At 40.3% G+C, this 26,798-nt stretch overlaps 1 protein-coding gene across 3 annotated transcripts in view; it reads left to right on the forward strand.

The window, feature by feature from the left end:
* The window catches only part of LNPEP (leucyl and cystinyl aminopeptidase), a 92,737-nt gene that overhangs the window by 32,343 nt on the left and 33,596 nt on the right, over window positions 1-26,798 (forward strand). Inside the window, exons 2-6 of one of the 3 annotated variants that reach the window (XM_026866075.1) lie at window positions 3,661-3,767; window positions 6,465-7,305; window positions 8,726-8,770; window positions 9,805-9,943; window positions 22,367-22,498. In XM_026866075.1, the coding sequence (XP_026721876.1) occupies window positions 6,488-7,305; window positions 8,726-8,770; window positions 9,805-9,943; window positions 22,367-22,498 (1,134 nt within the window). In that variant the 5' untranslated portion in view covers window positions 3,661-3,767; window positions 6,465-6,487. The remainder of the gene's footprint in view (window positions 1-3,660; window positions 3,768-6,464; window positions 7,306-8,725; window positions 8,771-9,804; window positions 9,944-22,366; window positions 22,499-26,798) is intronic. The other 2 variants (XM_026866074.1, XM_026866076.1) reach the window with 2 other exon arrangements.

Genomic DNA, 26,798 nt, shown 5'->3' on the forward strand with positions numbered 1-26,798 from the left:
CCCCCCCCCCTTCCCCTTTCCTTCTAGTCCCAAAGTCCAAACAAAGGAGAGAAGATCAAATTCCATGTACTGTAACCAGTCTTGCTATTTTTTATGACAATACATCTGACCACTTGAAAGTGCTTGTAAGTGCTTCAAATATTTTCTTGGAGTTCTGTGAACAAATAGCTTTATGCTGTTTGCTAAACTATAAGAGTATAAAACAGTTTTCCAATGCTTAAGGAACAGTGGAGCCTTTGCTCTTTTGACCTTAGACTGTGTGGCACAGTATTTGTTCCTGCTGACGTCTTTTCCTCAAACTCAATTTATCATTGTGGTAGTGGTTCCTTCATCTATTAGGAATCAAATATCCTGAGTTTACTAACTGTGCCAAAATCTTGCAAGTGTTTCACCACTACTTTTAGAAGAGTTGGCATTTAGACAGGTACATGAACATAATATAGACCTTTAAAAGGAAAAATACACCTTAGAGTTGCGTTTTGCCCCATCTTAGAAAATGCAACTAGCCTTTAGTAGGAATAAAATTCATGTGTTTTTTTTAATGGCATTTGCTTTTCGGTCGGCAGCTGCTTCTACTAAGAAAAGGCCAATCCTTTAAAAGTTGGACATACAAGTTAGGTATGTACAACAATATTGTGGCCCTGAATAATTTACCCCATTGTTAAACACCTGTAGCTATTCCTGAAATATTTGGACAGAATTATTCTTTGACATAATATCAATGAGTTACTTGGTAGCAAGTCAGGTATCAAAACAGATACTTTGTTCATAGTTTTTTTTGTGTTCTTTGCTGTTAGGCCAGGTACAGAACATATCAATATATTAGTAGATGTCTATTTTTGGGCAGCAGTAACTCCGCACCCTCACATTACTTAAGTGCAACTGAAATAGTTTACATTCTGTGGGAACCAGTTTTCACTCCAGCTTGTAGGCACACTTTATACCAGGCCATTTGGTCTGGCCTTGGGTTTTGCTACATCTGCTGGTCTATGGCAACATACTACCCAATAGTTGTTTGCCTTCTAGGTTATTCCAGGATAACAAAAAGTTTCCTATGCTTATCTCTGCAGTAGAGGTTCAGTTGCTACAAAATGCGAGGTATTACTGTAATTATTTTCACATTTCTTTCCGTTAAAATACTACTCATTTTTTAAAGATGGGAATGGGAATGTGCTGAAGTTCTGTCTTAGACAACAGTCTGTCTGACATTACCAATAGGATTTGTTGAGTTGAAATTGTGCATTTTTAAAATTTTAACCTCTTAATTAGAATACGGAGAGTTGAAAAAAGAACAAATGCCTTCAAGCATTTCCTGCATATATTATAAAAAGGAATTATCTTGAGGAATAGATCACTTAGATTCATATAAGAATTTTGAGTGCTGAGATTTCAGTTCTGAGACAGAATATCCAGACATGAATCCTGATAGCAAAGACATTACTGATTTTGTTTTGCAAGGGGAAAGTATATACTTCTAGCATTATAAACAGGTATCAGTAACACTATGGGAAGATGCTGACTCTGAAAGAGAAAGAAAGAATGACTTTTTGTATTCTACAGAATATTTGAAATAGATTCCAAAACCAAAACATCCTGATATATTTCATTGTCGCACCTACTGAGATTCATTACATGGTGTTACTTGAGGCTTTTACAGTCTCCTTGCTAATGGGAACAGAGCTCTTCAGACAAAATAAATAATTGGAGGAAATGTTAGACAGTTTTATTGCAGCCCGTGATTGTTCCTGCATGAACTTGATTATTGTAATAAAGATGCTTTGTAAGCTTAAAGACTAATTTGTGAAAGGATGTAGGGAGTGAAACATATATGTCTTGTAGGAACAAGATAAGGGATCTCCTGTTTATCTTGACCTGATTAATTACTCACCTTCGTGTCCTTAAGTAATGCCACTTTTTACCACCTAGGTATGCAGTTCACATTAGCAAAGGATGCAGTATATACATCAAACTTATTGTACTGCTGGCTCATCCTATTTTAAACTGCATTTGATTTTCATGTCTGTGCATTCTGTTCTCTTTACAGAAAGCAACAGAACAGGCTTATTAAGGTTCCCTGAATATTACAATGGGGAGATATGTCGCAACAGGTTTTGGGGCATCTGTGCTGCAGGAGGCATCTATAAAGAAACTTTTTCAAAACAATCAATTATGAGAAAAAGTCTGCTTTCCTTCAGCTTTGCAGTATTAGGAGGATTAGCTGTCTGGATTGGTCTATCACATTTAGTTTTTAACCTCACATCTCTTCTTAGGATTGTTTCTAAACTGTGAATATTCATTTTGCTTTCTATAAATATGTCAATAGATCACATATTGAGGAAGATACTGATAAATCCCTGATTTTCATATTACAAATTTGTAGAAGAATTGTGTAAAATCACTTCTACTTGGGTGTGTTTAAGATTTTAGCTGCTTAAACTTTTAGTCTCATTTAATCAGTGATAATTAGGGAGCAACAAGTCTCAGCTCCAGTACTTTTTTTCACCTCCTTGTTCACTCTCACACTAAGCTTATGTTTAGTAAAGATTTAGACTTAAATTGCCATGCCAGATAACAGCTAATTTTTTGTAGTGCATTTTAGCAGTTCAGATCAATACTTTCTTAATTGTGGACTAGTGTGACCACAAATGCCTCTAGTGTACCTGCAGCCTCTGGCATGGCAGCAGTAATTCCCCAGAACCATGCAGCTTCTTTACAGATTAAAGTCCCCTAGTCTTGCATTCATACTATTTTTTTTCCTTCATCATAATTGAAATTTGAATTAATGTGCTTAAATATCTGAATGAGTGTTTTGAATATCTTATAGCATGTTTCATAATGAGAATTTTGCCTCTTGACCTTTCACACCTACTTGGTGTGAAAGATGACTGAAATGTGATGGTTGCAATCATTTTCCTCAGGCTGCTGCTTGATCCTTATGGCTTGTTTCAGTTTAAGAATACCTTTTCGCCCTTCTATGGGCTTTTTAGCTTATATTGTAGCAGCTCATGGGTTAAAACTGAAAGGTCACATGGTTGATGACTCACTCTATCATGTTATAAATACCAGTGAACTAGCAGGAAGCAAACAGTCCAGAGTTTATCTGAGTGTAAAAGCTTTAAACATGTTTGCCATAGTTCCTCTACAAAAGGTAGTCTGACTTCTAGGCTTCTGTGAATGCATAACTACAGTAACCTTTTGACATTTTGTCTGTATGCTTTCCACTGGAGAATAGTAGTCTGGTGATGCCCTTGATCTTCAGTAAATTTCCAATCTGACAGATTTTCAACACTACAGAACAACCAAGACTTTGCTTCTGTTTTTTTTCAAATACTTCCGTAGAAATTAGTTTAAACTGTTGTTTTCCTATAAATTAATGTCTCTTGGGTATTAAAACTGTCAATTGCCTTGAAACTAACATCTGTTTTAGCTTTTCTATCTTAGTTTCAGTTTGAGATTTTTGGTATAATTTAATTCCTTTTGACTAAAAGTGTTATTAGTGCCTGCATGCAACTTTGAAAGTATTAAGAAAGTTGGCTTTAGAAGAAACTTAGAAGCGAATAAGCTCTTCAAGCAACAAACTGTTCTAGGAGCAGCAGAGCTGATGAAGCCTACATTGTGCCAGATTTATGCTCTTTATCTTTCTCCTCCTTCCCTCTGCAGTGCCTTCCCTGTCTTCTACCTCTTTTGCTGGCCATGCAGCAGCACATGCCATGGCTGGGGTTGGAGCTGTGTACTGATTGGCTGCTACCTTTTGAAGTGGTTAAGATGTGAGTCTTAATACCTGCCTTTTCTACATAGTTGATATTGATTTGGTGTCTTCCAGCAGCAGCTGGTTGTTTTGGGGTGGGATTGCATTGGGACTTTAAGAAATTGGGTCTTCAGTCTGTTTTCAAATTTGATAGAAGTCAGCAAGCAGATTTGAAGAGCAACCAGCTGAGGGAGTAATCAGCAAGAATCTCTGGTAAAAGTAGTTTAGTGAATTCTTGATAAACTATTCTTGGGTAGATGAATTGAAAAAGAACTTTTGTTGCACAGTACTTCGTCTTTCCACTTTTTTTCCTCCACTAGTTTGTCTATGTGTTTTCACATGTAACTTAGCTTTTTATCCTCTTTCTTTACTCTTTATTGTCTTTCTTTGAGGCCTCCAATCAGATATGTGAGTACACATGTAGAGGCCATAGTGCTGGACTACTGAATTGCAACCACAGCCTGAAGGCCAGACCATGAGCACTGTACTTGGAAATGCCATAAGGACAGAAACTTTTACAAGCTGATTTTTACAGGAGGTTGGAGTATTTGACCTTCCTGAAGTCACTTCCAACCTCGGTAGCATGTGACCCTATGATCCTATTCCTAGTTAGAACACCATGTTTACAGTGGAATGAAGGTTGAGCAGGTAGATCCAAATTCCAGCAAACTCCCTGCTTTCATCCATCTTCATATTGAATTTTTGGATTGATGAGTTTACCTTCCTCTTAGTGACTTTTGTGGGGTAGGATTTTTAATTTTTCTTTTTTCGTATCTGAATAGTTTAACTCTGAAATAAATGGTAGGCAAGTATCATTAGAGGTTTAATACATAGATGTCACACAAAGAGAAAAGCATAGTAGAATGTGGGCTAGAATAAGAATTCTTGCTCCGTCTTTTTCAGTGTTAGGACTACTGACACTGTAGTTTTCTGAGTTTGTGGCCTTGAAACAGAAAGTCTTAAATGTATCAATACATCTTAGAGTCAGTGTTGAGGCATTTTTTATAGCTGATTTTGAAAAGATTCTTGCCATCTTTTAAGATGTTTTATTTTCACCTTTGAGAATTTCAACCATATAGAAACCTGAGTCTAGGAAAAAAAAAAAAAAAAAAAGGAAAAAAAGGCTAAAACCGATAAATCTTTATCCTCCCAATATCTTCCATTAGTCTGTTTCAACATTTTAAGTCCTATCAAGCAGCTATATGTAGTTGTATTCCTGTAATTTGCTTCTGTATAATATTATCCTCGATCATTGGATGGGAGCATTGCAATATAGGTAAAATCAGTAATGTATTATAGGAATGCTGATATTCTAGGCTGTATATAGATTGGCAAAATGTACATTCTTGTCAGAAATTAATAAAAGTCAACCTGTTTTTCAGTATGTTTAGATCAGAAGAAAAATTTTATCTTTCTTATTCTGAAAATATAGAATGTGGAGGATAGAGGCATGATGTGATTATTGTCTAGATAGCAGCAGACCTTCATATCTGAAAAGGGTTAGTTTAAATTTTGAAGCCTTGCAGTTGGACAAAAGTTTTGTCTAGTACCTTGGATAGAAGCTGTGACAGGGGACTAATTCAAATTAACTGTAATTTCAAGGCCCTAAAAAGTTGGTAATGCGATTTCTTGGGCTTTTTGGGACATAAATCTCTGTATAGATGGCTTTTTCCTTTGAGTTGTTTTGTTCTCTAGATAACTCTGTGGTGTCCTAACAAAAATCAACCAACATCCTTTGTATATTGTTTATAGTGCTTTGGTTTAAATATGGTATGATATGGTATGGTAAAAGTTCCTTGCTCCTATTAACTACTTTTGGGTGTCCATATCCCATTCCTTCTATATACTTCTTTCCAACAGTGTTTTTAATTTTCTCCACTTTCCACTGAGCAGGTTAGCTGAAAGAGAACCTTTTACATAAACAGTTATAGACATGACCAGAAGTTTGATTAAAATACAACTGCATGTAGAATATGAAAGTATCTGACGCTTTTAAAATATGGTATGAATTTAAATTCTTCTGTTATGTTCAGTTATCTGCTATCTATTAAGGACAAATTTTATGGAAAAAAAACCAGTCTGCTTGGCACTGATTTAACTTCTTACCTGCATGGATTGTTTCAAGGGTTGTATGAGCTAACTCTTAAATCAAGATGTCAATTGGAGCTATAATTTTTATCCTGTCTTTTTTGTGTGAGAAATATAATTTCAAATGGATATTTTATTTGTGTAGCTGCCAGCACCTTGGCAGATTTTTATCCCCTTTTAAGGAACTTAGTACCTACCATATTCAGAAATACCTCTTGAACTGCACTGGCAGCCTGTGTTTTACTCTTCGACATAAAGAATGTTCTATCTTAACCAATTTAGTTGAATACAAATATAATTTACTGGGTTAGAGGAGGTGTAGCCAAGACACTAACATCAATTAAATGGGAATGCTATGCAGATAAATAGCTGATCCCCAGTTATGATGCTAGACATGTGAATGAGTATGCTCAATGGAAACATAATTTTGAAGATACTGAATGAAAAATTACAGTAGGCAGAAAAGCACAGAAATATTTTCTAGAAACAAACCTGGGGGAGAAATTTGAAAAGATTTTAATTATATGTGCTGTAAAAGTGTTTCCCATTGTAATTTAGTAAACTATTTTTGAGGTATTATAATCATGCATTTTGTTTATCATATAACAGATGGTCTTTTCTTTTTCAGATCGAATTCAGTTACCCAGGAATATGATTGAAAACAGCATGTTTGAAGAAGAGCCTGACGTGGTTGACTTGGCAAAAGAGCCTTGTTTACATCCTCTGGACCCTGATGAAGTGGAATATGAACCAAGAAGCTCCCGGCTTTTGGTTCGTGGCCTCGGAGAGAATGAAATGGATGATGACGAAGAGGACTATGAGTCATCAGCAAAATTGCTGGGGATGTCCTTCATGAACAGAAGCTCGGGTCTCCGGAATAACATGTCTGTCTATAGACAAAATCCAAATGAATCGTGTTTGGTGCCCTCTACAAGGACCATGGTGGTTTGCACAGTCATTCTTGTGATTGCAGTTTCATTAATAATGGCGATTTATCTTCTTCCCAAATGTATCTTTACCAAAGAAGGCTGCTATAAAAAAAATTATACAATGGAACTAATATACCCTTTGGCAACCAATGGAAAACTGTTTCCATGGTCAAAAATTAGGCTTCCTCCTGATGTTGTACCATTGCATTATGATCTTGTTTTGCAGCCAAACCTAACTACTCTGAAATTTGCAGGCTCTGTAAACATAGTAGTTAATGTAATCCAGGTAACTTGGAAAATTGTACTTCACAGCTCAGGACTTAATATCATGAAGGCAACAATTACTTCAGCAGGAGGGCAACAAACAAAACCAGCTGAATTCCTGGAATATCCGTTGCATGACCAGATTGCAATCATGGCTCCTGAAGCTCTCCTTGTAGGACAGAATTATACTGTCAACATAGAATATTCATCTAATTTATCAGATACCTATTATGGCTTTTACAAAATTTCTTACAAGGATGAGAATTCTGAGCAAAGGTATGCCCATAAATACAGCTTCTCTCTTCTGTCACTTCTAGATTGTGCTTTGATGATAGAAATAACAAGGGTTGATTTTTCTATTGGATATTTTGTACAACTGATTCCTACTGAGAAAAATTGATCTTTAATCTCCTGATTAATCTACTTGAAAAATGTCTTTTGTGGATGAGTTCATGAAGTCAGGGCAGCCTCTCCATCAGTTAAATGTAATGTGGTATAATGATTATAGGTAGCTGTAGTGTGGCTTTTTGTTTGTTTAATTTTTAGTTTCTGTCTTTGAAAATTCTTCCCACATCTCTCCAGTCCCAGAGTCTCAAGGCAGGGACTGTGGAAACTAAATCCTACTATCATAAGAGAAGATCAGATTCAAGATCATCTAAGGAACCTGAACATACACAAGTCCATGGGACTCAATGACATCCATCTCACAGCCTGAAGGGAACTGGCCGATGTAGTTACCAAGTTGCTCTCAATCACAGTTGGAAAGTCTTGGTATTCAGACAAAGTTCTTTAGTGGCTGGAAAAAGGGAAGCATCACACTATTTTTTAAAATGGTAAATCAGTGCTTTTTACCAAGAAGGTTAATGAAATTACACCCCACTTCAAATGAGCCTTACACTGGTCATGTACTTTAGAGCATTCATGCCTTTGTTGGCACATAATTGTCCATGCAGGTTTTCTAGAAACAGAGCAGTGCAATAAATGAAAGATGGAAAAAGCAGCATGGGTCAGTCCAGGACCAGCTGACAGGAGAGTAGTTTTGAAGGGCCCACAAAACAACTGCTAAATGGAGTAAAGACATGAAACACTTACCAGCTTGTGCTAGGAAGTGCTGAGATCTAAAGCTTAGAAAAAAAGAAAAGTTAAATGGGATGTAAAGGAAAAAGCAAGAAAAATCAATCCCATCAGTGTTACAAATCTTTGCAACAACAGGGAGTTTGTATGGAAATTCCCAAAATATTAGTAAGTAGATTTTGTTTCCTGACAGGGGAACTTACATTAGTACCACCAGCCCAACCTTTTACACACTGAGAGTTATTCTCTGGAAAGAAAATCATGCTGAGATTGCATTTGTTTTCAGTTACTTAAAACAATTATCATTAGAGGGAATCTGTTGTGAAACTTGTGGAACTGCTGATAGGCTTCACAATTCCATTATTATAACAAAAATGCCACAAGTTGTCTCTGTGTTGTGAAATGTGTTGGACAATAAAGAATCACAAAAGGTATAGATTGCATCAGAAGAACATAACCACAAAGTGAAATAAAATAGTTAAGTAGTTTATCACAAGGACATGCATTACCGTGAAGTGGGAGTAAGAATGACTTGAATAATTAACCTCTTTTTGAATTTCCATTTTTTTCCCTATTCTGATGTAGCTGAAGTTTTGTTTTCTTTTTGTATTTGCTGTACTAGAAAGAGAATGTGTAAGTGTTCACAGAGGAAAAAAGTGATCTGTCAGTAAGTTCCTGAGTTATTGTCTCCCTTTAGTCTAGTGCTACCTGCTTTTGTTCAGGAATAAGCTATAGCACATGCTTTAACTTGTGTGCTTTCCAGCAAATCCTTTTCAGATAACTCTTTACTGATACCATAATTTCCACTGCCTTGCTTGCCTCTTCTATTTCCAGGGGCTTTGTCTCTGTATACTTAATATCAGTGGTTTTACAAATGCAGGCTTCTTTAACAGCCTCTGTTGTTGCATTTTCTGTATAAAACTCAAGCTATCAAGCTGCTTTTGCAAGAAAATGTCTTTTCTTCTAGATTAGTTTAATTTTCTTTTGAAGACTTTTTATTGCCACAAAGACATTAAAATTATCAAATGGCAAAATAATACACTGTTGCCAGAAAAAAAAAAAAAAAAAAAGTTGGACCTTACTCATACTTTTACGCAGAATGATTATTATTTTTTTCTGTAAAATCCTGGGGTGAATGAAAAAAAGAAAAGAAACTTAACTGCACCAACTGCTAGATTTTTGGTGAAGGGGAGGAGAAGCATTAGAAGTTGAAAGTAGGCATGGAGATTAATCTTATGAATTGTCAGCAGTGTGTCTCCTCAGAAAAGCTGTAGGTTCAAAAATGTTGGAGTCATGGTGCAGAAGTAAAGAAAAGCCCCCAAACTTGTGGGTAGCTTGTCAGTAGGTTTAAAAGAACACCACCACGACGGCCACCAATGAACACAAAGCAATATGAGCCACAGTTGTCTTCACTGTTTAGCCCCATGAAATAAACAACTTCAATTTGCAAACTTCTTGTTGCGCTCCCAGGATTGTCTTGCAGGAGCACAGTACATAGTTGGTATCAAAACACTAGAGAAGGAACATAGACTTCTGAGAAGTTATTTATTCTGACTAAACAAGCCCTGTCATTTACTATTCAGAAAACTACTCCCGTAACAAGCTGTTACAAAGTTTTGGGAGGCAATGTCTGTTCTATCATAATTAAACTGACATCCTTTTCACAATTCTTAATTTGCTCTTCTCTGCTCTTCCCATTAGGTGGTTTGCAGCAACTCAGTTTGAACCTCTTGCAGCAAGGTCTGCTTTTCCATGCTTTGATGAACCAGCATTTAAAGCTACTTTTTTAATCAAGATCAAAAGAGATGAGAAACTTTCAACTCTGTCAAATATGCCAAAGGTACCTGCTTTTGTAGAGGAATTTTAGTAGAGCTGCTGCCTAGGTAATCTATTTAAGTGCTTTGCATTGTGGTTTTGTTGCATTATCCAGGGGAGTGACTTGAGCAGATAAGCTATAAACTGTATGACTTTATAATAAAAACTGTCGTTCCCTCAAAGGCTTAAACTAAGTAACTTCACAGAGAAAACAACTGTTGAACTGTTGAATGTGCAGTGTAGGATGCTAGTGTAGAGACAGTTGAATGGCTGTGGGAGGGATCCCTGTTAAATCATTGTTTTGCAGTTTTGTTATTAGCTACATCAGTCTCAACAGCCCTTAAGATTCACATTTGAGTTTTCTGTGTTTGCTGATACTGCATATGTGCAAAATACTGGAATATCTTTATCAATAGTTTGTGTAACTAACCGTCTCTGTGAAAGAGATGCCTGATCTTTTGAGCCTAAATGAGGGGAAGTAGGGCATAAATGCAGAGTCAACCCCAAGATATGAATAGGGATCTGAAGTTCCTTCAGCTAGATCTTCTCAGGCAAAATCTTGTAAGAGCATATCTGAATTTTATAGGGATACTTTGTGTCATTCAGCCTTTGGAGAAACCTTGATAGAAGCTTAATTAATTTAGACAAAGCAGCAAGACTAACTTGTTACCTAGTTTGTGTCTGAACTAGGTAGTAAGTTCAGACTTATTAGGTTAACATTGCCACCATTTATTACCCAACAAAAACTCATTAATACTGGCATTGATCTAACCAGTAATGAAAAGAATTACACCCTTGGTGTTGATGGGACATATACACTGTGTAGTTTGGGTTCCAGAAGGTTGTCAAGAGCTCAGGTGCTGAAGGAGCTACTGTGTTTTTGCAGACCAAGATAATAACTGCAATCTTGTGAAATAGTATCTTTTTCACAGTGCATGAATGTTAATATTCCAGGATTTGTGGTGATTCTTAACCATTACTTTGTTATAATCAGACAAAACCAATTTTTATAAAAATATATATTTTTATTTGGGTTCAGTCGATTTAGGGTGGGAAGCAGAGCTGCAACGCTGCCACATGCACCCCGAGTTCCAAAAAGCAGCGGTTTTTATGCTCTTGTGCCATCGTCTTTAACCAATCTCCTCCCGCCATATAGTTGTCCTGCTGTTTTCCATTGGGTCATTTGGGTTGCTGGGGTGCATGTCCTCCTCCTACTGGATCTTTTGAAAGTCTTGAAGCCTTGGTCTCCTGGCACGCTTTTCTCCTATTGGATCTTTTAAAACCTCATAATCTCATGCTTTTTGGCAGGCTTTACTTCAAACAGCAGTTACATGTCAGCTCTAGGTGGGGTTTCTGAGACACGGTTACATTGTCCCAGCTGAATGCTAGGTGGGGTTTCCTAGACAGGGTTACATTATTGCAATTATTACAGTTAATTGTTTAACATTTACAGATCATTCAAGTGTATCCTACCCTCCTTGCCCAACCTAGCAAATTAGTTACAGTAGTTTATTACAGCACCTGCCTTGCTTAACTTAGCAAATTCGTTACAATAGTTTATTACAACTTTAACAGGATTGCAGCACTAAAGAGTATATGTCCAGGCCTAAGAACCATTCATTTGCTTCTTTTTTTTTCACTGAAAGAAGAAACAGACTCTGCTGTACAACTCTTCTGTTTTCTGTCAACAAGAAAGGGTCCTCGCTTGCTTTCCTCTGCTAGGGGTTGGACAAGTGACTAAGGCAACTTTCAATAATTTCCATAGTTTTTCATGTACAAAAAATAAACTATGGTTTGCCATTGCTTCATGTGTATGTCAGACATTGCTGAGCTAATTGCACATAGTTGCTGAAAGTCTTATCTTGATCTTCAGTGTACCTTCCACAGATGATGAGTACTCTGAAAGACCAAGAGTATTTTTATTTTCAGTTCTTCTGCTGCACCACACTACCATAGAATGTTTACTGCCACCCTAATCCTGGTATATGATGACATCAGTATAAAGAAGCAGAGAGCATATTCTGTGACAATTTTCACCTCTATTAATTAAGACAGAATTATCTGGTATGTGTCTGGTATCTATTGCCTTGGTTGCCAGTTTGATTGATAATGTTTGGCAGGTAGAGTGCAGGCAAAATAACTGTCAACTCTTCTTCACTGTCATTTGTGGTTGGCTATCAAAAGGAGAATGGTTGGTGACAATTCAAGAGCAAGAAGGGTATTTCCTGATGTTCCTATTTTCTACTATTTTGGTAGCAGTTACCTGCCTACAGTCCTTTAGTATGTTTACTAATGCCTATTGTAGTAATTGACTGCACCAGAAGAATAAGAGCCCTCACAGTAGCAAGCAGGCATATCTATTTTGTTTTTTTCCCCACCATATATCGTTGTGCAGCACCTCCAAGCTGCCTTCTTCAGTAAAAGCTTTGCTGAGTGTGCTAGTTTCAAAACAAACTAGTGGGAGACACCGTCAGAATAATAATTTAACAGGGAAATTAAAAAAAAAAAAAAAAAAGGAAAAATATTATAAAGGCAGATAACGCTAGGTTAAACTAACAGAGTCAAGATATAACCTGACACCCTGTTAATCAGGGTGGTGGTAGCAGTCTGATAGAATGGTGGCTGCAGTCCCCCCAAAGTGGTGATCCTATAGAAAGAAGATCTGCTCTTCCTCAGAAAAGTCCAGTGGTGTCTAAGTAGCTCCTGTCCTCTGGAAATCCATTGGAAAAGAGAGTGTTTCTGGTATTCAGAATCTCAGATTATATTCAGGATGGAATGCTGGTTTTCTCCCTCTGGGTGGAACATCTCACAATGGGATAATGAGTCAAGCTGCATGGCATTGATGGGCCATTAACAGAAAGATAGCCTGGAGGGGGGTGGGGACGGGTAAGGAAACACTGCCTGACCTGATTTCAACAGCTCATGAGGATGGTAATAGAATACACTACAACCCAGGACATAATCCACCCATTATTCTATTATCATCTACATCATCCCAAATCAATACCTTCCTTAAACTCTACACACAAACGCCCACACATATATATACAATGAAACCCTACATACAGTTCTCACCTAAGATTAGGTCTCCTTGTGGTACACAATGGGTTTCCCCATCTTTCTGCATTTCCCACCAAGTGTAACCACGTCCTTGAGCAAAGACAATCCCACGGATGGGTTTGCCTTTACCTGAGATGGGATTAATCCAAACAGTCTTTCCTAAAATACATCTCAGGTGTACCACAGGGACTCTATCTCCATCCACTGTGTGCAAGGGTTCAGACTTGGCAGAACCAGCTCAAATGATGGACTCTCAGGTATTGACCATCCAGGTGGCCTTTGCTAAGTTCACTTCCCAATTTTTGAAGGTCCCCCCACCAAGTGCCTTTAGGGTGGTTTTAAGTAGTCCATTACAGGGTTCAACTTTCCCGGCAGCTGGTGCATGATAAGGGATATGATATATCTATTCGATACCGTGTTCTCTGGCCCAGGTGTTGATGAGGCTGTTCTTAAAATGAGTCCTGTTGTCTGACTCGATCCTCTCAGGGGTGCCGTGTCTCCACAGGACTTGCTTTTCCAGGCCCAGGATGGTGTTCAGGGTAGTAGCATGAGGCACAGGGTAGGTCTCCAGCTGTCCAGTGGTTACTTCCACCATGGTCAACACGTAGCGCTTGCCTTGGCGGGTTGGGGGAAGGGTGATGTAGTCAACTTGCCAGGCTTCCCCATATCTGTATTTTGACCATTTTCCACCATAACACAGAGGCTTCACCCACTTGGCCTGTTTGATTGCAGCACAGGTCTCGCAACTGTGGACGACCTGTGAAATGCTGTCCATGGTTAGGTCCACCCCTCGGTCACGGGCCCATCGGTAGGTTGCATCCCTCCCCTGATGACAGAGGCATCATGGGCCCAACAAGCTAGGAGTAATTCTCCCTTGTGCTGCCAGTCCAGATCCACCTGAGATACTTTCAACTTGGCAGCGCGGTCCACCTCCTCGTTGTTGCGATGCTCTTCATTCACCTGACTCTTGGGTACGTGCACATCCATGTGTCAAACTTTCATGGTCAGCTTCTCTACTCGGGTGGCAATGTCCTGTCAAATCTCAGCGGCTCAGATGAGTTTCCCTCTGCGTTGTCAGTTGGCCTTTCTCCAGCGATCCAGCCATCCCCACAGAGCATAAGCTACCATCCATGAGTTGGTGTAGAGATAGAGCGTTGGCCACTTCTTTCGTTCAGCAATATCCAAAGCCAGCTGGACGGCTTTAAGCTCTGTAACCTGACTCGATCCACCTTGTCCCTCAGTAGCTTGTGCAACTCGTTGTGTGTGGGTCCATATTGCAGCTTTCCACTTACGGTTAGCACCTACAATTCGGCAGGAGCCATCAGTGAAGAGGGCATAACGTCTTACAGTTTCCGGTACCTCATTATATGGTGGGGCTTCCTCAGCACGAGTCACTTGCTCCTCCTCTTCTTCAGAAGATAATCCCAACGTCTCACCTTCAAGCCAGTTTGTTATAATTTCCAGAATCCCAGGGCAATTTGGGTTTCCAATACAGGCACGCTGTGTGATGAGAGCAATCCATTTTCTCCATGTGGTGTCAGTGGCATGATGCGTGGAAGGATCCTTTCCCTTGAACATCCAACCCAGCACCGATAGTCGGGGTGCCAGGAGGAGTTGTGCTTCTGTGCCGATTACCTCTGAGGCAGCTTGAACTCCTTCATAGGCGGCCAAGATTTCCTTCTCTGTGGGCGTGTAGTTGGCTTCAGACCCTCTGTAGCTTCGGCTCCAGAATCCCAGTGGTCGACCCCGAGTCTCACCAGGCACCTTCTGCCAGAGGCTCCAGGACAGACCATTGCTCCTGGCTGCAGAGTAGAGCATGTTCTTCATCTCTGTTTCCGTCCTGACTGGGCCAAGGGCTACTGCGTGAGCAATTTCCTGCTTGATCTGAGCGAAGGCTTGCTGCTGTTCAGGGCTCCAGTCAAAATCGTTCTTCCTGTGGGTAACCACGTAGAGAGGACTCACGATCTGGCTGTACTCAGGCATGTGCATTCTTCAAAAACCTATGGTGCGTAGGAAAGCTTGTGTTTACTTCTTGCTGGTTGCTGGAGACATTGCAGTGATCTTACTGATGACCTCAGTAGGAATCTGACGTCATCCATCTTGCCACTTTACTCCCAGGAACTGGATCTCTTGGGCAGGTCCCTTGACTTTGCTCCTTTTGATGGCAAAGCCGGCTTCCAGGAGAATCTGGATGATTCTTCTTTCTCAAATACTTCCTTTGCTGTGTTTCCCCACACGATAATGTTGTCGATGTATTGCAGATGTTCTGGAGCCTCACCCTTTTCCAGTGCAGTCTGGATCAGTCCATGGCAAATGGTGGGACTGTGCTTCCACCCCTGAGGCAGTCGGTTCCAGGTGTATTGCACCCCACTCCAGGTGAAAGCAAACTGGGGCCTGCATTCTGCTGCCAAAGGAATGGAGAAGAAGGCATTGGCAATGTCAGTAGTGGAGTACCACTTCACTGCTTTGGACTCCAGCTCTTGCTGAAGTTCCAACATGTCTGGCATGGCAGTGCTCAATGGTGGCATGACCTCATTCAGGCCATGGTAATCCACCATCAGTCTCCATTCTCCACTGGACTTATGCACAGGCCATATAGGGCTGTTGAAAGGTGAATGGGCCTTGCTGACCACCCCTTGGCTCTCCAGTTTATGAATCATCTCATGGACGGCAACCACAGAATCTCTGTTGGTACGGTATTGACGATGGTGCACAGTTGCTATGATGATTGGCACCTGTTGTTCTTCAACTCTTAGCAGTCCCACGGCAGAGGGAGATCATCTGAGAGGCCAGGCAATGTGCTCAGTTATCTGATATTTTCTGTCTCCACAGCAGCTATCCCAAAAGCCCAACGATATCCTTTTGGATCTTTGAAATATCCATTTCTGAGATAGTCTATGCCGAGAATGCACGGGGCCTCCGGGCCAGTCACGATGGGGTGTTTCTGCCACTCTTTCCCAGTTAAACTCACTTCAGCTTCCAGTACAGTCAGGGATTGTCCTGTTACCCCAGAAATAGAAATTGGTTCTGCTGCCACATACCTTGCTGGTATCAGAGTACATTGAGTGCCGGTGTCAACCAAAGCCCTGTATTTTTGTGGGTCAGATGTGCCAGGCCATCAGATCCACACAGTCCAAAAAATCCGATTATCCCTTTCCTCTACCTGTCTAGAGGCAGTGCCCCTCTATTCCTGGTCATGGTACATGTTGCTTCCCTCTGGTGAATATGGTCCTGAGGTCCCTTCAAGAGGATCGGTCATATTATCATTCCTATACTGTCTGGTATTCTGTGCACAAGAGACTGGAACAGCGTTGACTCTAGATGAGATTCTTGTGGTAGTTGTCCCACTTTTTAGTTCACGTACCCGGGCTGCTAAAGAGGAGGTGGGGTTTCCGTCCCACTTACTCATGTCTTCTCCATGTTCCTGAAGGAAAAAAACAGAGATTACCTCGTGGGGTGTATCCTCTCTCCCTGGTTGGGGGATGCCTGCTCCTAATGGCAGAGACTCTTGTTGTTTCTGGCGAGATGTGGTAAATCTCTTCCTTGAGTTCCTTTTTCAGTTTCTGATGGCCTCTTCAATCAAGCTTCGGACTTGCTCAGCCAGCCTTGTTTCTGCGGATGAGACATGGGTGCGAAACAGGGCTGTGACAGTGTCCTCGTAAATTCTCAGTTTGTTGACCAAGACACTCACCCTGTCCTCGCCTTCCCTTCATTGCAGCGTTGCCAGGTAACATGAGTACATCTCTGGTCCAAGGTGTGCGAACCTCAACCACATCTATGACGTGCACTGGACACCATCCAGGCTCTTAGGAAATCTCTCGTCTTCTGAGAAAATTATTTCCAGCACAGCCCATTTCCTTAGGCACCAGATACCTTGTTCTATTGTGCTTCATTTTCCTTGGTGCACCTGGAGGTCTTCTTTCCAAAGGTACCTGTCCCTTACACTTGTCAGCAGTCGCTGCCAGAGGCTGAGAGTTTCTTGGATTCTCCCGATCCCCTGGTCAATGACCACAGAGATCCCAGTTTCCTGGCCTCAATTGCGTCCAGAATGGTGTCATTGTCTGCAGCGTCCCAGATGCGGAGCAGCCAGGTCAGGATAGACTTGTTTGTCTGGTGGGTGAATTCCCTCCGCAGGTCACGCAGCTCACCCAAGGACAGCGACTGACTGATCATCTCTGGCTCTGCCTCTTCTGCTGGGTGCAAAGGTCCTGCTGCATCCTCATCAGTCACTATGGGGACTGATTTGCTTTTTGATTTCTTCTTCTGCACGGGGGCAACTGCAATCGGTTTAGTCTCTTCTGGTTCAGTGATCATTTGTGTGGAGATGCTTTCAGCGCCTTTGGTTTTTTCCTCCTCTGTGTCAGTCTGCATAGACATGGACGATGATGTCTTGCGTCTGGTTTCTTTCTCCTCTGTGACAGTCTGTGTAGACATGGTGCTTGTTGCTCTGCTCTTTTTTTCCCTCTCATCCTGAGGATGCTGTGCCATCCTAAGCATGGTGTACACAGTGCAGGTCATAGAGAAAAAAGAAAAAAGAACTGACAAGAAGATTATGCCATCCTTAACATCCACAGAGAACTCAATATTTCCAAAACCTCCTGTGTCCAGCCTGAAAAGCTGGAAAAGAACACTCTTTAATCCTCCCCCCAGGGTATGGGTATGATTGTTGAGGCCCCAGATGTAGCAGCCTGAAGTAGGACATGCAGACAAAGTTGAGTATATATTCTGAATTATGTTTACTGTCTTGGAGGTTATGATGCAGTAGGCATAATAGACTAATAAAGCAAATTTTATACCATACCCTGGTCTACACAGGAGCATTAAAATCAGCAGATGGTTCCCCATGTGTGGAAAAATATAGAGAGCTAGGTACAAGACCTATGTAAGCATGTTGAACATCATAGTGAGTACGTGGCTTTTACAATACAAAATTGTAATTCTGACTTTTCTCAGCAGCCAGCCCCACATTGAGCACCAAAATATGTGCTAGTTTGAAAACAAACTAGTGGGAGAAACCAAGTCAGAATAACAATTTAATAGGGAAATTAAAAAAACAAACAAAAAACAAAAAAAAAACCCACCCAGGAAAAATATTAAAAAGTCAGATAACACTGGGTTAAACTAACAGAGTCAGGATACAACCTGACACCCTGTTAATCAGGGTGGTGGTAGCAGTCTGATAGAATGGTGGCTGCAGTCCCCCCAAAGTGGTGATCCTGTAGAAAGAAGATCTGCTCTTCCTCAGAAAAGTCCAGTGGTGTCTAAGTAGCTCCTGTCCTCTGGAAATCCATTGGAAAAGAGAGTGTTTCTGGTATTCAGAATCTCAGATTATATCCAGGATGGAATGCTGGTTTTCTCCCTCTGGGTGGAGCATCTCACAATGGGATAATGAGTCATGCTGCATGGCATTGATGGGCCATTAACAGAAAGATAGCCTGGAGGGGGGTGGGGACGGGTAAGGAAACACTGCCTGACCTGATTTCAACAGCTCATGAGGATGGTAATAGAATACACTGCAACCCAGGACACTGAGTTATTTAATCTAGTCCCTCCATCAGTTTCCTTACTTTCTTCTATGATTTCACTCAGATTTTATATCTTTTGTGCAAGGTGTTCATGCAACTTTACCATGCAACCATGCAAATGGACAGGAAGAAGTCAACTGGAAAACTTCTGCGTGTGTTTGTGGCATTAGGCAAGACTGAGATTTCAGATCATGTTTTCCTGCAAACTGTGCAAGTGTGTCACTTGATGCAGTGAACAGTGAGTGTCAGGAGATATGAGCAGGCTTTTCAGCCTTCCTGAGAGAATCTTCAGAGAAACTACTTTAGAGCTCAAGCTCTGTGTTGACAAGAATTATGGTTTAATTGGTCTGACCAACATGCCTTAAACATCAACTCTTTGTGCTTAGTGTGTTTTTGTTGCCAGAGAATCTTCATCTCGTCTGAAAATGGCTGACTCTCACACCTCATGACATGTGAATTAAACCTGGAAAAGAGAGATTGTTACTTGCGCTAGTCTTGCATCCTCCCATAACTCCTGCCTTGCATTGACAGTCCTGCAATGCCTGTGCCTGTGGGGTTCTGTGCTTAGGAAGGAGCTGCTCCCCATCCCATCTGTCCCTGCTCAACTCTAAGTGCTGTTAGAAAGTGTGCAGTAGCTCTTTTGGTGCTGTTTGTGGGTACTAATATTGTGTACTTGACATGTGTGCGCAAGGAGGAATCATTCACATGGAGAAAACATGCTGATGAGCTGCCTTTACTGTAAAGTCATCAGTTCTGCATCTTGTTTCTTTTCCCCCAGGACACATTTACATTTAAGTTTCTAGCCTTTCTCGCTTGCAGAGTAGCATTCATTCCATTGCTCATTTTTCAGGGAGATAGGAAGCCATTTGAAAAATTAACATTCGGGAGACGTGACCTTGTACACATTCTCTTGCAGTGAAAAATGGGTTGGTATTGCAATTTGTATGGTCTTAAACATATATTTTCCCTATTGGTCACAATAAGATACATACTGTTTGGATGTTCCTGAACTGCATAGAAAAGGTGTCTATTTCCTATCCATCTTTCTCTACATAGAATTGTTCTTCTCGTGACTTGTGCCGCTTCTGTATGATTATTTCCCTTTTAAATTATGTGATGTGTCTCTTGCATATCTTTTTGGTGTTTTGATTTCCCCTATTGTTTGTCATATCACTTGAATTATCTTAATATATGTTTCTTCCTATTCTGCCTTGCATACAACATGTCTTCCCTTCAGCTACCTATATATGCCATAGACAGAAGGTCCCCTGCTTCCTTCAAGCTGAGAATTCTTCTTCCTTCCCATCTTGTCAGACTCTTCCATCATTTCGTTCTCTGCTTTTTAATTTCCCTTCTCTGTCTTGCTACCTTTGTTCTTGGTATCAGACCCTTTTCACTAAACTTCCTCTTTGCCCACTCTTTTTTAATTTGTAACATTTACTGAGCTTGTTATAGTGAGAATGTCTCTAAGAGTGTATTACAAATTTCATCTGCGTCTTTTTCTGTTATTTCCATCTCTGTTTTAAAACTTGACTGTTACATCATCTGTATGATTGCTAAAAATTTGAGAAAGCTTCCACATGTAGAACAAAGATATATTTTAAAAAGACATTAAAAGGAATGAAGTTGTATGTTTAGTGCTGGGGATCAAATGCGAGTTCTTGTGTTGAAAGAGGAGGTCAGGTTTAATTAGAGTTTATCAATAAGATATAAGAACATACAGAGTAAGTAAATTGATAGTTTTGCTGATTGACGTTATCTCTAAGATAATTGCTCATTTGTGTTTATACTGCAAACAATAGTCTTTTGTCCCCCAACTTTATGCCCTGATAATTTGATACTGTGTAATTCCACTTTTGTTGTATGACATCTAAACATGCAGTCTGTTAATGGGTTCAGAAGTGGTTCCTTTGGGCTTTGTAATTTGTCAAGATAACTTGCACATGTGAATTACATTAAAGTCCTTATTTTTGTAACTGTACAAGTAAAGAAATTAGACACAGGAGTTTCTGTGAAATAATATGCTACCTCAAAAGCATTTCTTGTATCAGTGAGTCCTCTTGTAATGGTACCCATTTTTATATGCAAAGCTTCTTTTAACTGACATGATTTTATGATCTATTTCATGGTTTTTGTCCCTGATCTCACAAGTGCTCTAGCACATGCTGAATTCTTACATTTTAGCTTACTTAGCCTGGATTAAGTATTCTGTTAGGTAGTGTGGGCTCCCAATGCAGTAAGTACAGGCTAGTGAGTTGATTCTTGTGTGCATAAAGAAAGAAGTATGAAAATTGAAGAGGATCATGTTGTATAGGAGTATATTGCACTGGTGAGATCATTACAACAATAGGCTCTCCTCTGAAAATAAACACTTAAACAAATCCCTCTCAGAAAAAAAGTGGCACCAATTCTTCTGTATTACTACAGGTCTTAGAAACAATCTGTGCTGAATGGAGAGACTTTTTAGTTTATCCGTGAGAAGATTAAATGAGTACTTCATAATTTTCTATAAATACCTACATGAGCAAGCGATCTCAGAAGCAGGCCTTCCAATCTAGCATGTACATTCCTAATATGACAATAATAGTGGCTGACACACAATAAGGCTCGAAATAAACTGTGTTTGTTTTGGACTTGTTTTTGTTGCTTTGTTTTGTTTTGTTTTGTTTTGTTTTTTAAATGAAGATAACTGATTTCTGAACCAGTTTATCTGCAGCCACAGATTTTCTTAAATAGGATGTCACCTCATTACAAAGATGAAACTATTAAAGCCCAGAAATTTATGATTTTGCTGAAGGAGTTCAACAGTGGCATACTATTCATATGCAGTGGTCAGACTAGATGATTATATTGATTTCTGTCTTCAGGCTTAAAAAATTTACTCCTCTTTAAATCTGAAAGTTAAATTTTTAGTGGCAGTTAAATCATTGTTTGGTTTGAAATGATCGTCTAAAACTAAGGTTATTTTTTTTTAAGTGTTTGTGGTTTCTAGAAACAAACTTACTTATGAAGTTTCAGAAGGCACATTAACTGTGATCCCTGTCTCCAGACCTTTACTAGTCTGCAGTACAGTGATTTTCAACATTTCTCGTTATTCTTCATGTAATTTGTTAGTGAAGAACTATACAGAAAAGTACTTCTAGGCATAGAGCATGCCTTTCCAGGACTAATATTAAAGAAAAACTGCACTGGAAGTAATTTAAGAGCCACCATATTTTCTTACTTCAGAAGACTGAGCAGACAGTTAATTTTGGCAGTGTCTAAGATGGGCATGGTTTTGCTTTAAACTGAAACCTTAGGTTTTCTTCCCTTTTTAATACAGTCTCATTTGATTTATATGTATGTGTGTGAGGGGTTTTTCATTCTGTGGTTTTAAAATAATGAGTATATCCAGTTACCTAGTTTTGAAGAGGATTCTGAGAACAAACAAATGTTTAACATATACAGTAAAAGTGTTCTTAGTATGATATGCTGAGCTGTGTCTCAGATCTAGCCTAAAGCTCTCTTGAATTAATGTTAATCTTTATGTTGATTTTAGATTATACTGGGGATTTAAGTGTGAACTGAATTAGATTGATGGCTTCTCCAACAATGCAGTTGTCTGGTAATACAGCATAATAAAATTTTAACAAATAATTTTTTTGGTATATAGGCTTAAAATGTCCCATGTCTCCTTAAGTTTTGTTACACTATGGTTGTGTCATCTATCCCATTGAAACATAACCAAAATATAAAGATGTTCTGCAAGTTTGCTTGTTAACTTTCCCTAGTGTGTGGTAATTATTTGATTTTAATATCGATTCCCTACGTGTCTTAGTACTCTTTTGTGTGCATTAATAACAGTGTTTTCCTTCCACCTGCAGAAAGCCACTACTCCTGTGACAAACGGAATTGTTCAAGATGAATTTTTTGTGAGTTTGAAGATGAGCACCTACCTAGTAGCCTTTGTTGTTGCAGACTTGAAAAACATCAGTAGGGAAACTAATGGGAGTCTGGTATGTTTGTTCCACTTTAAGTTCTCCCTCACCCCTCCCAAGCCAACCAGACAAACAAAACAAAACAAAACAAATCCCCAAACCAACATGCAAACTCTGTCTCTTTTAAATGTATTTATTTTCTTGGTTTTATTATACTCATCATAGTTAGGGAACAAAAACTGTATGCTGTAGGTTGGACTGACTTCGGGGCTTATACCATATTGAGAATACTTTTACAGCAAGGGATTCAGCATCAAGTCTTCTAACAGTGGAAATTTACAAAAATCTAAAATTCCTAAGAGCTTTCAGAGCTGGAAACTTTAACCTTTCAGCTTTAATGCTTCATTTGTGAAGCAGTAATGTCATGCAAACCAAGAGTTGTTCTGATGATGTATAAAAACATTACAGATCCCAAGACAGTCTATTGAAATACTATTTCAAGCAGTGCTGCAAATATGTTCTATACCTGCAAATATAACTTACCTAAAAAAAACCCCATGCCCTGAGTAAAGCAAATTTGGACTAACTTGAAGTAAGTGTAAATTTAGTCACTTAAATACAATTTCATTGTGGGTTTTTTGTTTTTCCAAAGGTCACAAGAATCAAACAGTTGGTCATGTTTGATCTTCGTCATTTGCAGGGATATGGCCTGCAGGATCAGTGAGCAGTTCCAACAAAGTGTGCAATTAATGTAACTAACGAAAAAATATTAGGACATTCTCCTTAATCGTATTTTAAGAGATGCAGGAGTTTCATGTGAGCAATGATTATCATGACTATGCCCCTTTGTGGTGAAATGTCAGAAGTGCCAGTACCTGCTTAGAAAGAGGCAGAGAGAATAGTGGTAGTAGCACTGCAGAAGGAGAAGCAGCCCTCTCTTTAATCCAGTGTACCCAAGTAAAGATACTGGTCAATAGGCTTTGATTCTGACTTGGACAAGGATTCCTAATTATAGCTGAATAGGACAGACTGGTAGGTGTAACCTGAAAAGTGAAATCATACTTTTTTTTTTTTTTTTAGTCCTTGTGGCTACTATTCAGACCTGTATTTGAACCTGTGTTCTGTTAAAATCATGTAGCCACTTCTTTACCTAGCAGAAAACGGATCAGTAAACTAAATGTTTTGTGTTTGCAAAGAGCCAAAACAACTATCTATGTGGTGTGCTTTCTTTATTTCATAATATTGAGACTTACTTGTATGGACTGTTGGTACTCAAAACTATTTTATGGCAGAGCCCTTTAGGAGAGGAAAAAAAAGACTGAATGATATATTCTAAGGAAAGTGGTTCTTAACTGTGCTTCTCCTTCATTGTGACCACTAAGCAAGATCTAGCCAAGCTAGGGAAGTCCAGCAGACCTCCAGAAGGCACCAAACACAAGGGATCTAATCACGTATAAGAGTACTTGCCAGCTTAAAGGGAGAAAGCATAGGAATGGTCATACCAATTAAGGCCAGAGTCTAGCTTATGGGTTGTCTAGTAGGCCAAGGGAGAGTGTAAGAAGGAAACATATGATGATGTTTTCCATGAAATACACTCTCAAAATGCTTCCAGCAGTTTGTGGCTGGGAGATTAAAAGAATTTGAGCCAACCAATATACACACGATAAGTTTATTGTCCTGAATATTATAAACTAGCTTAGAGTTGAAGGAAAGGTACTTTGTGTTCATAATACAATGACATTTTTCTCAACCCCAGAAGATTCTGGGGGATCTTTATGTTTTGTTTTTGAGCTTAAAATTGGCAGCAAATAATACTCTTCTACTTCCACTAACACTAGATTAGACCCTTACTGGTATGTGCTTGATGCAAACTCAAAGGGTCACCCTATCCATCTATTTGAAATGTCATTTGTTTACTGATTTGTAGCATTAGTTAAGAGGGACTTTTTTTTTTTTTTTTTTAGTAGAACCAAAAAAGTAGTCTCAACGTATTTTGTGTTTCTGTATGAAGGGGTGGCCCAAACTGGATCAACCTGCTCAAACTTATTTTCTTGATATAGCTGCTTCAACATGAGTAGAGGGAGACTGTAACCTCTCAATTTTTATGAATGCTTCTTATATCATGTCTAATGTGGCCCTACCTTAGATAGGGGAATGGATGAATGTCCTGGTTCAACTAGGATAGGGTCAAGTTTTCCCCAGCAAAGAGAGAGGGGGAAGGGATCTCCAGCCGCGTTATTCATACAATGCTAACGTCAGGTCCAGACGTGGAGCCCTTTTACTTTCGCTTTTGGTTTTGGGGGTTGCGACATACACGGTGGGCTTGTTCCCTTAATATTTTGCCGTGTTTCTCTGTATATCTTCTGCCTTGTTCACTGTTATTGCTGTTTATTGTTGTTATCATTGCCACTGCTGCTATTCAGATTGTTTTATCACACACTTGTATTAAATTTCTTCATTTTTTAGCCCGGGGTCTGTGTTTAACTTCCAGCCCAACCAGCTGCGGGTGGGGGAAGGGTAACAGCAACGTGCTCTCTGATCCCAGCAGGTCTTAGACGAGCACATTTATAATTGGCGCCCAACATGGGGCTCGAAAGCTGAAATAAGAATAAAAAGGGACAGACCCTGACCAGAGTGTGATAGAGCAATCTGTTGGGTGTAACTTTTCTGTTTGCATTTGTATTTGTTTGATAAGAAAATGTTTGCAATGCTGGCCCACGTGCTTGCGTGATGGGTCTGGATTACTCCTTATATTCAGTGTATAATCCCAGTGGTGGCGTTTGTATCGGTGGAAAATGTATAAAGGATCTTATGTTGTTATACGGGCTATTGAACTCTTATGCTGCCTTTGAATGGCTGTGTGTGGGGGCAGTTGGGTACCTGCCCCCAGGTCAGATAATAGTGAGTGGCAAGGGGTGTGGGAAAAGATGGGCAAAGGTCTGAGTCGGTGGGCACCACTAATGCTTTGGAATTTCACTCCTGAACAAGTGCAGAGCCCTGAGAAGCTGATGGAGTGCTTAGAAAGGGTGTGCTACCAAACTAGCAAAACCCAGGAGACACAAATCGCTGCAATGTGCTGGGGACTTGCCCATGCCTACTGTGTCCTCTTTAATATGAGCCACAGCCCTCAAGGGGAAGAAAAGGCTACAGAAGCTGAAACAGTATCTGAACCGGGGGGATAGGCAAAGCCACTCTCAGTCGCCTCCACCAGCACAGCGACTGAGCCAGAGAGCCATTCAGTTCCAGTGTCAGTCGCCCCGATACAGAAAACAAAATATACCAGAAAGTCAGTTAGCAGAGTGAGAGATGAGGATGAGCCAGGCCCATCACGGGAATAGGAGGAAGGGCCAGAGGTGATTGACTGATCTCTGTCCCCAACTGAGTTGCGAGATATGCAGAGAGATTTCGGCCGCCTGGGAGGTGAGCAGATTTGCACCTGGCTGCTCCGATGCTGGGACAATGGAGCCAGTGCTTTTGAGATGGAAGGGAGAGAGGCGAGGCAGCTGTGATCTTTGGCCAAGGATGCTGGCATTGATAGGGAAATAGGGAAGCGACTCCTGCTCAGTGTAAGGGAGAGGCACCCCTACAAGGATGATATCCTATGTCAGCTAGGCAAATGGACCAGTGTTGAGAAAGGCATCCAGAACCTCAGGGAACTGGCTGTGTTTGAGATGATCTATGGTGATCTGAATAATGAGCAATCACCCATGGACCCAGATCAGACCACTTGCACACACCTGGTGTGGCGAAAGTTCCTGAAGAGCGCACCAGAAGCACACTCAAAAGCATTGGCAATAGTGTCCTGGTGGACAGACCCCCACACTCTTAACAGTGGATGGAGTGGTTGGCAAGTTCCGTCAATATGAGGGAAATCTCCCTTCATCTCAGAATTCCTGTGTCTCAGCTGTGGAGGAAATGTCTCAGAGTGTCCAAAAAGTGGAAGAAGACATGTCCTACGTTCTACCTGCACAGGCTGATGTCTCAGCCATTAGAAGTAAACGTTTCCCCACCCAAGAGAAAGTCAGCAGAAGGTACACACCACGAGGCACCCTGTGGTTTTTCCTCTGTGACCATGGAGAAAACATGAGGAGTTGGGGTGGACAGCCCACTGCTGCCCTAGCTGCATGAGTAGAGCAGCTGAAAGGGAAGACCACCACGAAAGGGGAGTCCTCCAAGAAGAGAGCAGCTCCAGTGTCCAGTCAGAAATCCCCCAGGCAGAATAGAATGGTGAATGTTATGTCTGACCCTCTTGAGGGGACCAGTAAATCATTTCTGCAAGAAGTGAGTGATGATGATCAGGATTAGAGGGGCCCTGCCTCCAGCCAGGTGGAGGAAAGGGACAATCGGATTTACTGGACAGTGTGGATCCGATGGCCTG

This window comes from Athene cunicularia, assembly GCF_003259725.1.
Source record: "Athene cunicularia isolate RWA chromosome Z unlocalized genomic scaffold, athCun1 chrZ_part2, whole genome shotgun sequence".
Lineage (NCBI taxonomy): Eukaryota > Metazoa > Chordata > Aves > Strigiformes > Strigidae > Athene > Athene cunicularia.